The sequence below is a fragment of the Rhodnius prolixus genome, unplaced genomic scaffold (assembly GCF_049639745.1).
Source record: "Rhodnius prolixus isolate KJV_2025 unplaced genomic scaffold, Rpr scaffold_1, whole genome shotgun sequence".
NCBI classification, from domain to species: domain Eukaryota; kingdom Metazoa; phylum Arthropoda; class Insecta; order Hemiptera; family Reduviidae; genus Rhodnius; species Rhodnius prolixus.
Genome location: NW_027411581.1, coordinates 3,006,524 through 3,021,371, shown reverse-complemented (window position 1 = coordinate 3,021,371; position 14,848 = coordinate 3,006,524). Strand labels below are relative to the sequence as shown.

At 33.6% G+C, this 14,848-nt stretch overlaps 1 protein-coding gene across 4 annotated transcripts in view; it reads right to left on the bottom strand.

Annotated features, from left to right (window-relative positions):
* Positions 1–292: 292 nt before the first annotated feature.
* LOC141449740 (band 7 protein AGAP004871-like) overlaps positions 293–14,848 on the bottom strand; it is a 35,447-nt gene continuing 20,891 nt past the window's right edge. For 3 of the 4 annotated variants that reach the window (XM_074119497.1, XM_074119718.1, XM_074119636.1), the window contains 4 exons: positions 10,985–11,082; positions 8,448–8,609; positions 8,178–8,343; positions 293–7,483 (listed from right to left, as the gene is read on the bottom strand). In XM_074119497.1, the coding sequence (XP_073975598.1) occupies positions 7,376–7,483; positions 8,178–8,343; positions 8,448–8,609; positions 10,985–11,082 (534 nt within the window). In that variant the 3' untranslated portion in view covers positions 293–7,375. The remainder of the gene's footprint in view (positions 7,484–8,177; positions 8,344–8,447; positions 8,610–10,984; positions 11,083–14,848) is intronic. The other variant, XM_074119561.1, reaches the window with a different exon arrangement.

The window sequence follows — 14,848 nt, the reverse complement described above, 5'->3', positions numbered from 1 at the left end:
ATTGATTTGTAGCCACACTCACTTATAACCTACAATGTAGATGATAAATTTGTCGATAAAATTCTGAGTTTAACGAAAATGCTTTAATCGAAACTTGATTGTATCGATTTTACATTTTGGGGGGAGGGGGAGTTTTCCTTGATACTGGCCCCGACAATTTAAACTTTTTAGAGGAAAGTAATTATCATGAACATAGAGATAGATTTCATGCCGCTCTGCCGCATTGTACAACAGATCTTTCAATACATTGTGTCGTGCGCTATAATCCTTTTACTTATTCAATCAAGAACAATTACGTTTTTAAGTCCTTTATTTGTACATTAATTTCATACAATTTATCATAAACAGTATTAGGTGTTTAGAACCATCAAATGTTACTGAAATGAATGTGAAAATTCACAATTTTTATTATTTTTTGAAGTTTACAAAACGCACGCTATTGCAATTTATGAGAAATGAAACTAAGAATCTGCTACAAGCAGAATGTAAACATACACATTTATATTATTCGTACATTACAAAATTTGGCAGTGAACAAGAATAATTTTTGACGAAGAAAACTTTCTTTAAAAACACAATTTACTATCATAAAAAGACTTAATGGTTAAATATCGTACAGATACACATAAATAATTTATTATTTTTTTGTTCCTTAAGAAATTTGTGCTGTCTATTTAGTGTAAGAAGCCAAAATCGCTTTCCATTAGAAAATAATGATGAGGTGCATAAAAAAAAAAAAAAAAAAAAAAAAAAAAAAATGATATCCCAGAATCAGTTTAATAGTGATAACATGTGTCAGAAAAGGAAGTCTGGGTTAAGGTATATGGTTGAATGTCTGTCTAGTTCCATATCCAACCTCGTACGAGTACTAGTTTTATAATATGTGCAACAGGATAGAGCCACCTCTCAACAGGATGATCTAAAGAAGATTCGCTTCCGTATTTCCAGATTTACGGAGTCATTAAGAGGGATAATTCAATCTATGGAATTGTGAAACAGTAATTAGCCTTTATTCCGGAAGATCCTTGTACCGAAACTTTGATATCTGTGAGAGATCTAAAACTCCCTCATTAAGTCGACAGCAGTCGAGGCCCAATACCCTTATTTTCAACATTAATGAAAAAGAATTCGTGTAAGGTAATTAAAAAATAACATTATTTTTAAAACACCTCATCAGTAACATGTTTGGCTACTTATTTATTTTAATTTTCTTCTGTATTGTATATTAAATATTGTTTTGTTATCATAGGTGAAAAATCGTCCCTACGGCTAAGATATATGAGTAATTGAAATAGATATTATTTACATAAGGTTTGAAAAATTGAAAACTATCTGTCTCCTTTGCCATTTAGGTCGTTTTTCCCCACAGAATATTATATTTTCTCTGCTTTCATGATATTTAAGGCCATTTTCAATATATATATATATTTTAAAGTTAATTTCTTTTCAAAATACAAGTTCATGAAGTAGGTGATACAAATTCAAAAGGAAAGTAACATGTAAAACCAGGCATATATTTTTACTGTTCAACTGCATTAAAAAAAAACAAATGGTAATAATATGAGGATGGGGATTTTCGCTCAGTGGATAGAAGGAAGTGGTTATGAAGATAGTCTTCTTAATCCTTTCTTTAAAGCACCCTATTGTCATCGTCGGAGAAAAAATATTAATACATTTATTTCTTTATTTTCCTTGGGAATATTGAGGAGCGGTCAATGAAATTTTTGTAGACAAATTGCCTTTATCAGGGTAATAGAAATTTGAAGAGATACATATCCAACTACATCGTCATTTCTGCGTTGTATTTTTCCCTCCTTGTTCCCTGATGTATGCTGAGCACAGCTAAGCAATTTAATCCCTACTCTGAAGCCGTGTTCCATAAGTATGGTTTAGATTTGTTTGTAATAATAGGTGCGAGTTGTAACTAAATTCAATATAGTTGTGCATTGTGGACTTATAAAATCAATGTTGCTTTTCAGATTTCCAGGAGGGGGAATTTATCCCATTAATCCTGGCCTTGTGTTTTAAACTGTCGCTAGAAAGGTGCTGTGGATTGCCGAAAAGATAGAAGAAGAGAAATATAAACATGGTTAGTGTACAATTCCTTGTAATTTTATCTATTTGAAGATCAGTAACTAACAATTCTATTATTTCATCTAAGTCTATGTGTAAACAAGATTAGTGAACGATTTCACTAAAGGAGAGAAGGGATTAGCTATGCGGTTAGCGTATTGGTTTCCCACGCGGAGGATCGAATCCAGCTGCTGGCCATTAGATTTTCTCTTCCTAGGAGCTTCTTACAGCTCCCTGGGCATTTGCTGCAGTCCAGTTCAGTAGCACGTGTAATAATCTCAATTAATATACGATGCCTTTTTATTAAAGTCGTTTGTTGTGTAAATGGTACTACATTCCATTAAGTCCGTTTTGTTTAAGAGAAGATACTTTTTGTTGTTATTGTTAGATAAATTGAGGATAGTTTTACATCTAAGTAAAAAGTCCAGAAATGGAGTGAATAAAATCAAAGAAAGTATGAGACGAAAAGAATTCAAGCTGCAGAATACCTGATAGCGTTATCGATTATTTTGGTTCACTCATTTTTTTATCTAAACTGCATCACTTGCAATGGCTCAAATAACCCAGGAAATTGATTATTTCATGACGTAATATATGTATTTATCTTCTAATTCTTAAAAGCATCAACAAATTCGTAAGTGAAAATATTCTAATTAAAGATACTTTTGATTATTAATAGCTAATTAATGAGATTTTATATAATAATAAAATTTTAAAAAAATGGCCCTTTTGAATTCACAATTTGTTATTGCTCTCTAGAAATGACATTATTATAAATTAATTTGACAGAATTACATACAATGTGAATCATATATTATACCCACAATCCGCTGACGACTGACCTCACAGGAGTGCTTAAGACAGCATCCTAGTTTACTATAAATGAGGTCGGACACACGTCAGTATACCACCAGTTCCGAGAGTATCAAGTTCAAGTCTATATCTCTTTCCCAGTGCGAGTGAGTACCTGGGCGATCCCCTGGTAGATGTATTCTGTATAAGGTATTTTGCATTATTCGATTTAAGGACTTAATTTTCAATTGCATGTACGCTGTTGTAATTTATTGTTTTATTGAAATTTTTAGAGCAAATACGCGCCATGTTGATTATAATTTTGTAACTTTAAATTAATCTTTTTTTAAAAAAGATACTCGGCGTTACACGATACGTAACGTCTTTACAATATATATAGCGTTCTTTTAGCACCAATAAAATAATTTTAGAAATATCCTAAAATCATTTAAAATAATAATAATGAAGAACAATAGAAAAAGAAATGAAAGAATATATTATTTATTACATAAACCATATGAAGATTTCACCTGTTGCAAATAGCTTAAGGCCAGTCATCCACCGAAAGATGATGGGATAAAAGAAGAGCTAGAAATGAGTGACTTTTGATCAATTTCCTTCCGTTTTCATGGCAGAACAATCTGTATCTGTTTGGAGATATGATGTAGCAAAGATCAAAAGTAAGAGCAGATAATGCCACAAGATCTAGCTAGCTCTCTCTAATACAAAATAAATATATTTTATTACTAAACTAATACTTTATACATATATAGTGTTAGTTTGGCAATTTATATAATAGAATGTTTTTGGCTGATCTTGAAAAGTGTATAGACACTAAACAAGCAGCAATTTCCTTGAGGGTCATAACAAAGTATTGACTATTTTGTCTTCACATTGCCTATTAAGAAAACTGCAAGATCTGGTCTATCAGTTTTGACTAGTCTTTATATAATTAGAAAAATTTCTAAATTTTGTATTTACTAATTTGATTAACAATTTATTTTATCTAATTATTTTTTATAAATTTATCTATTAAATCATTAAATGTATCGGTGCAAAAAGGTTTTCGTACGAGATAGTTTAAAAAAAATTTAGCGAAGTTCTCCATTTTTTACGCACGACTCCTCTCATAGATCTACTATTATGGGGGCAGCCTCATATTGTAGGTGCTTGAAATGGAAAGAATAATATGCAGATCGTAAGTTAAAAAATTTAACGCAATTCTTTGAAGAAAGAAAATGGCTTAAACAACTGTTTAGTAATGATTTTTTAGATTTTACTGACAATAATCTCGAAACTGTTAATTTCTAAATGCTTTGATCCTGAAACCTAACCAAACTACCCGTAAAAAATTCGTTAAGAAGTGACTAGGTATATCCTCCGTATTAGCACCAATTTTTTTAAAAAAAAGAATGATCTGCTAAAAAGAGCCCAATTGAGGGGATATGTCTGTAAAACCTAAGCATAAGATCAGCCTTGGATGTGGGACCCCCAAAATCCAGAACTTCTTGAGTCTCTCTGAGCTTATCCCCAGTGACGCCTAATTTAAACCCAGATTATTGTTTTAACCGCGAACCTAAAGTGATGGAGGGGGTACCCGGACTACCTGAACATTTGTTGGATGAAGACTTCTAAGTATCTGGAACTATACTAATTTTATAAAGGAGTAAAAAGTATTTAGTATAGCCTTGCTATCGGCCAGATAAAAATCCCATTTGAGATAAGTATTTCTTAACGATTTTCCCAAACAAATGGGAAATAGCATTACCCTCAACAACCTGGAAGACATCTTGCTTTCTTTTTTTTTATCCATCTTGCTGACGCTGTAAGTGGTCATTTCACTAAAAACAGACTTCCTGTTTCTTAACATCTATTCTGGAACCACTTGATCAGTTTCTAAGATTAATTTGTTCCATTACTTCACCCAACATTTAACTAGTAAATTTTACCAAGTTAACAGAGGCCATCTAAAGCTACAAAAAAAAAAAAAATCACAAAAGACTGCGTCATACTGATTAGAAGGAAAAGCTGTAATAGTATTACTAAAACAGCATCTTGTGATTAAAGATCGAGAAACATTGACGTTTATTATCTTAACAGCCGGGGGGCTTGCCTTTCTTTGCGAGGTTTTCATGTATGCAAAGTGATATTTCAATATTTTCCATAGCAGCTGTTGGCAAACCTCGAAGAGCGTCGGTGACATCTAGAATGTCATTTCCTCTGGGTCAAATCCGTATCTCGTTTTTTGTTTTTTTTTTTTAACTAACTTTCTAATGCATATTATTCTTTCACGCTATATCCCCTATTTATTGGCTACTTTGTTGATAATCAAAATAAATATTGCCAGTCTCTGGTAACTGATTTCTTTTTTTTTCCAGCACGTAATGCTCACCATTAAAAACGGAGAAAAGTTAGTTTGAAAATCTTTTTACAAATGTGCAGCATAGTTAACCTAGAAATAACTCTATGGTAACCTCCACCTAGAGAGAAAATTACGATTCAAATTCATGTAACATTTTTTCTATATTTTACAAAAAACAGACGATGGAGTAAATACAATTTTTCTTTAGTAACACCAAATTTTAAGGATTTTTTTTTTTTTTTGCATTTACTCTACCCTTTATCAGTCATACACTTCTTACGAAGTAACAATGAAACGATAACTAATTAAGTGAAAGTAATATTTTACTCTATTTGACAGCATTAAAAAGCTTTAAATTGCACCTTATAATCCATTTTTTCCTCCAAAATAACATCACATCACAAAAAACAAATTATTTCCAAATATACCTTACATATTTATTTATATTTGCCGTTATATTATATCCTCCTTTTATAATTTTCTTAATTATTTATTAAGAAGATAAATCAATTGCTTCCAAGATCGATTAATTCGATATGGTTATATTAATATTAGTTTTATATATATATATATAAGGTTATGTATATCACAATTACGCTTAACAGAAATATAAGTAGAAAATAATTATGAAATTTGAAGTTATCAGTACATTAGAATTCCAAGGTTTTTGCAAAACACTGAGTTTTCTTTGAAGAACACATTTAGAGATACATTTGCTTAAACAAAAAAAGTAGATAATTTCTTTAATTTGATGTTAACACCTAATTAAGATAAAATTAAAATTTAAAAAAATAATACAATTATATATTCAATAACTATCCTTCAATTGTGTTCAATAAAATATTTTTAAAAATCTCTTATAAAAAAATATGAAAAAAACCTAAATAAAATAATGTATTAATTATAAGAAAAATACCAGGTATTACTGATCATAATTTAAAGCGGTGTTCGACAACAATACGATTTCGAGAAAATAGTCATTTTTCTACTTTTTTACCCACGAAAATGGACTTGACTGTTCAAGAGATTCATCAAATTTTATTTAACTTCTCGAACAGAACACTAAATTTTCCAAATTATTGTGCGACATGGCCTCAATTTTTTGATGATAGACAAAAAAAAAAAAAAATCTTGCTCTGAATATAGTCTGAATCTGTTTGAACATAGTATTCTTGTATATATTAAATTGTGGCTACAACAATAGCATCTTTATATCGAAAAATGAGGATGATAAACAGTAAAAAAGTTATTTTTCAAGACGCGCGACAGCATCTGAGGTAAATGGACCTGGAGCTTTTTTTTTTCAGTACACTGCCGGCTTCCAAACAGTATTTTTTTTGTGTCTTTACAAACATCCACTGTCCATCAGCGGATAGTAGAGCTCTGTTGTGGCTCCTAGGAAGACGAAAATCTTTCAAAAGAGATTACTTTTACTTGAAAAGAAATAGCTCTTGAGAAATATAGATATATATTTTAAGGCGCGTCAACCTTCTGATAATATTAGCGCCATGAGCTTTTTTTTTTCAGTGCACTACTCAGCCTATGGATAGTGGTTCTTGTAACAGAAAATACTTTCCACCATCGGGTAGTGGAGCTAAATTGTAAGCAGCTCCAAGGAAGAGAAGTTCTAAGGGCTGACACGATGGATTTGAAGCCGAGAGCTCTGCGTGGGAATGCAGTACACTAACTACTAAGGATAATAAACTATCCTTCTACAGTGGTGACGTTATTTCAAATTCTGTTTAAGCATCGCTAGCAATGATTGGCAAATAACATCATCTATGGCGAAATTTATTGTTTTTTTGATTGGTATTCTACAGTTAAGTACAATTTTATGGGAAAAAAAATTAAAATAAAATAACAGTTTTCTCAAAAACCGTTTATTGTACCACGGTTTTATATATAAACTTTTTTTTCGAAATAAGTTTTATCACCTGCCCTTCAAGTTATGACCAGTTTATACCCAGTATAAGTATAAAAGAACAACGATTAATGGTAATGAAGTTGCTGATTATACATACAATCACAACTGTTAGGCAAAGGGAAAATATTAAGATTAAGGCTAGTGATAATATAAGATGCGTACATGATGAAAAATGTTTTGACATTCTCCAATGGATGGCCCTTTATGTTGGCCACAGCGTCGTCCTATTTACTTTTCGACAAAAAGGGCGTAATAATGTCCATCGGCAACGGGAACACTATTGTTGAATTCTTTTCAGCTGAAATGGTGTTCAATGTTTGCAGATAGCGTAACTGTAAAAGAGAATTACAAAAAAATAGATGAGAAAACATAACTTTATGGAGAGATACTAAAGAAAGTTGTTGCAGCTTTTCGGGGAAAGCGTTCAGTAACGTGACTAGCTCTTTGTACCATCCTCTTATAGATCATCTTTATGTATCATTTTTCGAACATCCGTTCTCTGTTTCAGCTACCCGCCATGAAGTATGATTCCTGCAATTGAATGTTGCCGAATGAATTAGTGCAGCAGATTCTGCTTCCAGGACGCCCTTTGGATTGCCCACATGATCTTGAGAGAATGGCTTGTCACAGTTGTAACTAAAAGAAGAGGGTAGTGCTGTGGGAAAGCTTGTGATTAGGCGCCAGAAATTCTTTTTCGTAATTCGAACAGAAAGAAGTAGAAAAAAGTAAAAAGTAAAGTAATCGCTTATTTTTTCAGGCAGACTTTATGTCCAACTACCATTTACTAGGTGTTGTGGATGGAGGCGACTAGCAAACGTACTTTACTGTAAATTTCTCATTTAACCATTAAATAAAATCCAAGGCCTAAGACCGGGGAATTGAACCCAGTACCACAATGCATATGAGCTTTGCAGGTCTCACCTCTTAACCCGCTCGGCTACCGTGGCGCCTAAGAGAAGTAGAGACAAGTATAGTAATTTTTATACCTAAAATTTACTCTTTAATTCGATTTTTTTGCTCACACACCTGTAAAGCAGCTGGACTTTCAGCAATAACATCCGACGCTTCCTTTAACGATCTAGCCGCTTTCATTTCACCTTCGGCAGCGATCACCTTGGCCCTGGCTTCCCTGGTTGCCTCTGCTTCAGCCGCCATCGCTCTTTGCATTTGTACCGGGAGGCGGACATCCTTACTGTAAACATTGCAATAGGATAATTTCTAGCATATTACTTAAAAAAAAAATTGTCATTATTAGATATAAAGTCATTTAATAACAAACAAAGTACTACGACTTACATTTCCACACGTTCAACTTTGACACCCCAAGGTTCTGTAGCTAGATCAAGAGCAGTCTGCATGGTGTGCGATATGACTTCTCTTTCAGCTAAAATCTCTGCTAAATTACGGGTACCTAACACGTTCCTCAAGGTGGTTGCAGCAAGTAGCCTCGTTGAATGGCTGAAAAATGACGAGAACATTTAAATTAGTTTAAGTTACGAAATTAATTTAGCTGAATCGACAAGATACTGACAGATAAAAATAAGTGTGCAATGTATTGAAAATAAGGAAGAAACATTTAACCATTTCAGCGTCAAATTAAAGACAAGGTAAAAGAGGATCAGATTATTATTAGGTAAGTTACTTTTTTTTAACATATTTCTTAAATAACTTTATTAAAATATAAAACTGCAAGGCAATAATTCTTGCAAGTATATCGACTACTGGTAGAAGGACACGTGAAAAAGTTACAATAAAATGGTACTTCATTGAACTCTATTGCCGAATAAATAGTCTATGTCGTCAGCTTGGAATGGCAGTTGAATGCTAATCAGTGAGAGGGTTGGGATGTGCGGAAAATTGAGGACGAAATTTCCTTTTCAAGGGCAGTGATTGAGTCTTGTAAAAAGGCACTTTTAAAGCAGTGAATGTATTCTATTACAGACTTAGTTTGGAACATTGGTACATACGGGCATCGGCACATGCTGGAATGCTTGGCTGAAGCCCACAGTTCCGTAATGAGAAATACTCGAGATAGCTTCCCCTTACAGCAGCTTTATTCAATCTTCTACTCGTACAGGCCACTGGTTCTCAGCTGAAAACCTCACGGGAGTTGAGATGATCTTGCAGCATTTTAAAGGCAGTTTCACTAAATCTAAGTTCGTTTTTTTCAGGCCTATTTTCGATTCGTCTATTAGTACCGTTTCCTTCATCCAAAATTGTTACTCAAGTGATCGTACTAATGAAGTGCGTTGATAATATGACAAACGCTCAAGTTCTGCGTAATTCCTATCTTATCAAAACATTACCTCTTGGGTATACCTTAACCCCTTAACAAGCACGCTCGAGTTAACTCGAGCGCGCTAAATTGGCCAAACTGTGCACACTCGAGATAATTCGAGCGGCGTTGTACTTTATGCTGCTATAATTTTTCACACTCGAATATAATCGAGAATTGAAAATAATGTGAAAGCAAAGAAAAACAATCGTTTTATTGATATTTATCATTTACATGGGATTGCAAGCTATAACACTTACTTAATCGTATAAAAGATAGCGGTTTTTTTTTAAAAATACTGTGCATTAAGGGGTTAAGACTATTAAGACATAAAGTTAAAATCAAATTAAGTTCAACTAGCCCGATCTAAACAGTATAGGAGATAAATGAAACTAGAATAAGAATTCACTCTTCACTATTAAGGTTAGCTAAGTCTGACGAAGTAACATATCGATGATGACAAATGATGGACTTCAAATTTAGACCCAAATGTTATTAAATCGTTTCTCACACGTTTGTTTTGCTTTTATCTTTTTGTTGTTCGTTCACAATCGTGTTTTAAAAATTGAGGCTTTAAAACATTCCATAAGAATAGATGCAAGTTTTCACAATTCTACATGTCTAGTTTAAATTCAATAGATTAATTTACATTCCACCAAAAACAAACAAGCTTCAAATAGTAAACTAGAGTTGCTAATGAACCAACAATCAGAGTTTAACAATCAATAGCAAGCGGCTGTACTCAAAAACAATTGCACACTGAAATTTTGAAAAGTAATGAAACGAACGTTAGTTTTATTAGATCAGCTGTAAACACCCATACGTCATACATAGAGTGTCACAATGCACTCTAGATAACAATACTTTTAAAACGTATTTCATTCTTCCAAAAATTATTTTCTGTTTTTAAAACCCAAACATCCAAGTTAACTAGAAAAATAAATGCAATAAAAATTATCCAGCCATTAATAAATAATGTAAGCTGGAAGTTAAGACAAAAATAGGAGCCATTACGAGATTATCTCAAACCAGAGAATAAATCCATTTATTTGCAACGTTATAATTCTGGTTGAAATTGAATCCCACGATATTCTTTATGCACTCACTTCTCAGTAATTACGAATTTGTAATATTTATTGATTTCAATAAACTAATAAATAATTATATTAACTGAAATACGAGAATTTTTGTAATGGGGGGGGGGGGGAGACCCGAATTTTATTTTTGCCACTGGCCTCTTGAACGCTAGGGGGCGCTAAATAATAATAAAAAAAAATTATATCTGCAATTTTCATGTAATGTTCAAGCAATGTGCATGAACAGTGATAGACAGCCGCCTGCAGATTGAAAGCACATCAGGAATAAGTAATTCAAGATTAAAATTACTACACCATTCAACCATTTTGTTGGAAAAATCATGCACATGCAAGAAACCAAAACAAACGAAAAATTAGTAATGAAAAGTCGTGTTCCCAATATAATTTCCTTACCAATAAATAAATAAAATGAAAGAAGAGTAAAAGCATTATTACAAAATCTGTGCATAATCTGTATTTACCTGTAATTGGAAATAGCGACAACAGAGCGCAGTGGGTCCTCTATGCGGTAGTAAACTACAGCATCAACGCAAACCGTACAGGAGTCCTTGGTTAACACCTGGCGGGAAATTTACAACAACCAACATGCACAACAAAGTTTTTTGTTTTTGATTTTTTTTTACAACAAAAAGAACAAAAATTAAATGAACAAATTGAGAAATCATATAACCCTCACAAAAACGTGTGATCTGGTTTTGTCACTGGTAAAAAATGCGTGGCAAAGCACAATAGAAAACAAACTCAGGGTGAGAAACACACACGGTGAACATTTCAAATATTGCTATCGTATCAGACATGGGCTTTTTAACTAGGGTATTCCAATAGGAAAATGTGTTATATTTTAACAGTAAAGAAAAAAATTTAAAGTCAGAATTTGAAAATGAAGATAACAAATGAATCATTTTGAGCACGACTGAGGTGACCAAATTCTGCCAAGAAACAGTTTTGAGCAACCATTTGAAGTAATCATGAAAGCAAGGATTGACTGGGCTACAGACTGGACAGTCCAAGGACCAAAAATCTTATGGTAACCCCCCACAAGGTACCCCATATTCGAATTAAAGGGCGTATTCTATGTCAGAGGGGAGGAAAAAAAGTCGAATGCGAGTCTTCTTACGCCACACTTTAAAAGCTCCGAAATATGGTGCTAATTTTTTTTTTTTTTAATGAGATTCTCAACATTCTAACCTACTGAGAAGGATATACTGCATCGCAATAACATATTAAGGATAAATATTTCGACGTATTCTACGTCTTTCAACGTTTCCGGTTGTGGTTCTTTCCTGACTATCTCGTTTTAATTTTTCTTTGGACGGGGCCGTCTAAACCACAATGATGTCTTTGTTAAGAATTGACAACATAACCTTTAAATTAATTTACATTAAGAATAAAGTTGGATAACAGTCCATGGAGGTACTAAAAAAATATTTTTAAAAAGTTCTGATCACTGCGCCAAGATGTTTAAATTTTTTCACAATAGAACTTGCTATACTCCATCATTAATAATAATCGGCAGGAAGAATAGACAAATGCAATGGTTCTAGAAAGAGTAAGCTAACCTTTCTGATTAACAAGAGGGTCTATACTGGTCTGTGAAGCACTAGTTACGTACATGACTTTTTCTCATAGCAATTCTCAGAAGTTTATCTTACGAAACTTTTCATCTTCAAGCTAGGAATTTTTACTTAAAGTTAGTTTTAGAATGTGTATGTTTACTAAAATTGAAAAATTAATGGGAAAAACTTGATGTCGACCGTAAATCGTGCTTGGTACTTGGAAATACGATCCTTTCAAGATCTGCCTCTTATATTCTAGTGGGTTGAAGCGGTTTGAATCTATTTCATCATTTTTAGTATCATTTTGAACTTAAGAAAATACTATTTATGGTCTCTTATCTTTGAGGAACACTTCTGGGATTTATTCAAGGGCCTCGGAACCCAGTACAGCTCTTGTGCTGGATCACACACCTTAACTGCGATATCGGAGAAACAACAACAGGATGTATAACCTTCTTCAACACCTATTAACCAACCAGCCATTCAACAAATCTTGTATAAATATGTTCGCAACGCGGTTTGCTGGGATGTAGGAAGGTTAATTTTTGTGACTCCACCATCTACCCTGCTTAATTTGCAAGTCACAAGTTATAGAGGCACTACTATTTTTTAGGTACCTTCCAAGACGATAATGCCTCTCTCAAGGGAAACCAACAACCAGCAAACGTGCGACTATTTATGCTTTGAACCAAAACTTGGCTCAGATCTCTTCACAGGTTTTATTATTGGCCTGACTCTGCCCTGAGAGAGCAATCAAACAGCTTAATTTCTCCTTCTTGCTGAACTGCTTCTGGATCATTATTTCCCCAGAAATAGTTTTATTCCAGAAAACTGGGTGCGACATAGGCTCAGCCTTCCCCGACTGTTGGACTTCTCGACTTTCCACATGCTCTCTACTATTCCTCCCAGCTACGCAAATTTCGTTGATTACTGCCTTCAAAACTAAGGACTCAAGATTGGCGAGGAATCGGTCAAATAAAAAACAACTCGTCTTTTTGCCATCGTTTCGACAAATATATTGTCTTCTTCAGGGCCAGGATATTGCAAATACACAAATACTAACAATAAAACTATTTTATTTACTCTTTTATCAAAATTGAACAATGTAATTACTCTATTGTATCTGCCCCATTGTAATTACCAAAATTCCTGTGTAAGTCCCGCTATATCTGTATATATACAGGGTGACCAGAGTTATATGCTCCACCCACTTTTTTTTAAACGGCGGGAAATTTCAAAAAAATAAAAAACACGTATTTAATCATTTTTAGTCTAGTTTATTTTCAATGATTGACCCATTTTTTAAACCTCTATATTTCGAGATACAGCATCCAACTTTTGTTTTTCAAATGGAACGTTATATTTTTTGTTGCATATTTTTTTTTTTTTTTTTTTTTTTTTTTTTTTTTTTTTTTTTTTTTTTTTGGCGCATCAACAGCTGAGGTCATTAGCGCCCGGAGCTTTTTCCAGTGCACTGCCGGCCTCCGGACAGTGTTCTCTCGTTACAGACAACACTGTCCATCACCGGACAGTGAGCTGTAAGAAGCTCCTAGGAAGAGAAAATCTAAGGGTCAGCTGCTGGATTCGAACCCGGGACCTCCGCGTGGGAGTCCAGTATGCTAACCTCATAGCTAATCCCTTCCCTTGTAGTATTTGGGCTCCTAAAAACAACAAAAATAATTTTTTTTGAAATCGGTTAGGTTTTTCAAAAGTTATGGTAATTTAAAATATGGAAAACAAATTTCAGTTTATTGTCAAAATTACGTTATTTTCTTTTAAAGAATCTGTTCAAACTGGACACAATCAACGGATAGGCAAGCCAAAACTCTGGACTCCCACGCTTTGCTTGTAGCAGCACTTATGGTGGCGAAGTCAAGATCTAGACAGACTAGAGTTATTCGACGATTCAGATCATCGACTGAAGCCACGGGATTAAGGATAGTGTACACTTCATTTTTTAGATATCCTTACAAAAAATAGTCCATTTGGATTAAGTCCGGAGATCGAGGTGACCATTGGATCGGACAATGAGTCCCTAAGTACTTTTCATGGAAATTTCTGTCCAGATAACCTCGAACCACTCTCGCATTATGTGCCGGGCAACCATCTTGTTGAAAATACATATCTAGCCGACGTTCTAGATGAACATCTTCAAGCAGAACTGGCAAAATGTCTCTTAAAAAAAAATAAGATATCTTGCACCAGTTAAGTTCTCTCTGTAGAAGTATGGGCCGATTAGTTGATTTCCTAAAACTCCACACCAAACGTTTGTAGAAAAAACAACCTGAACGTCAAATAACTCTAGCCTGCCTAGATCTTGACTTCGCCACCATAAGTGCTGCTACAAGCAAAGCGTGGGAGTCCAGAGTTTTGGCTTGCCTATCCGTTGATTGTGCCCAGTTTGAACAGATTCTTAAAAAAAAAAAAAACGTAATTTTGACAGTAAACTGAAATTTGTTTTCCATATTTTAAATTACCCATAACTTTTGAAAAACCTAACCGATTTAAAAAAAAAATTTTGTTGTTTTTAGGAGCTCAAATTCTACAAAAATATGCAACAAAAAATATAACGTTCCATTTGAAAAAAAAAAGTTGGATGCTGTATCTCGAGATACAGGGGTTTAAGAAAATGGGTCAATCACTGAAAATAAACTAGACCAAAAATGATTAAATACGTGTTTTTTATTTTTTCGAAATTTCCCGCCGTTAAAGAAAAAAGTGGGTGGAGCATATAACTCTGGTCACCCTGTATATATCGTAGTTATACCT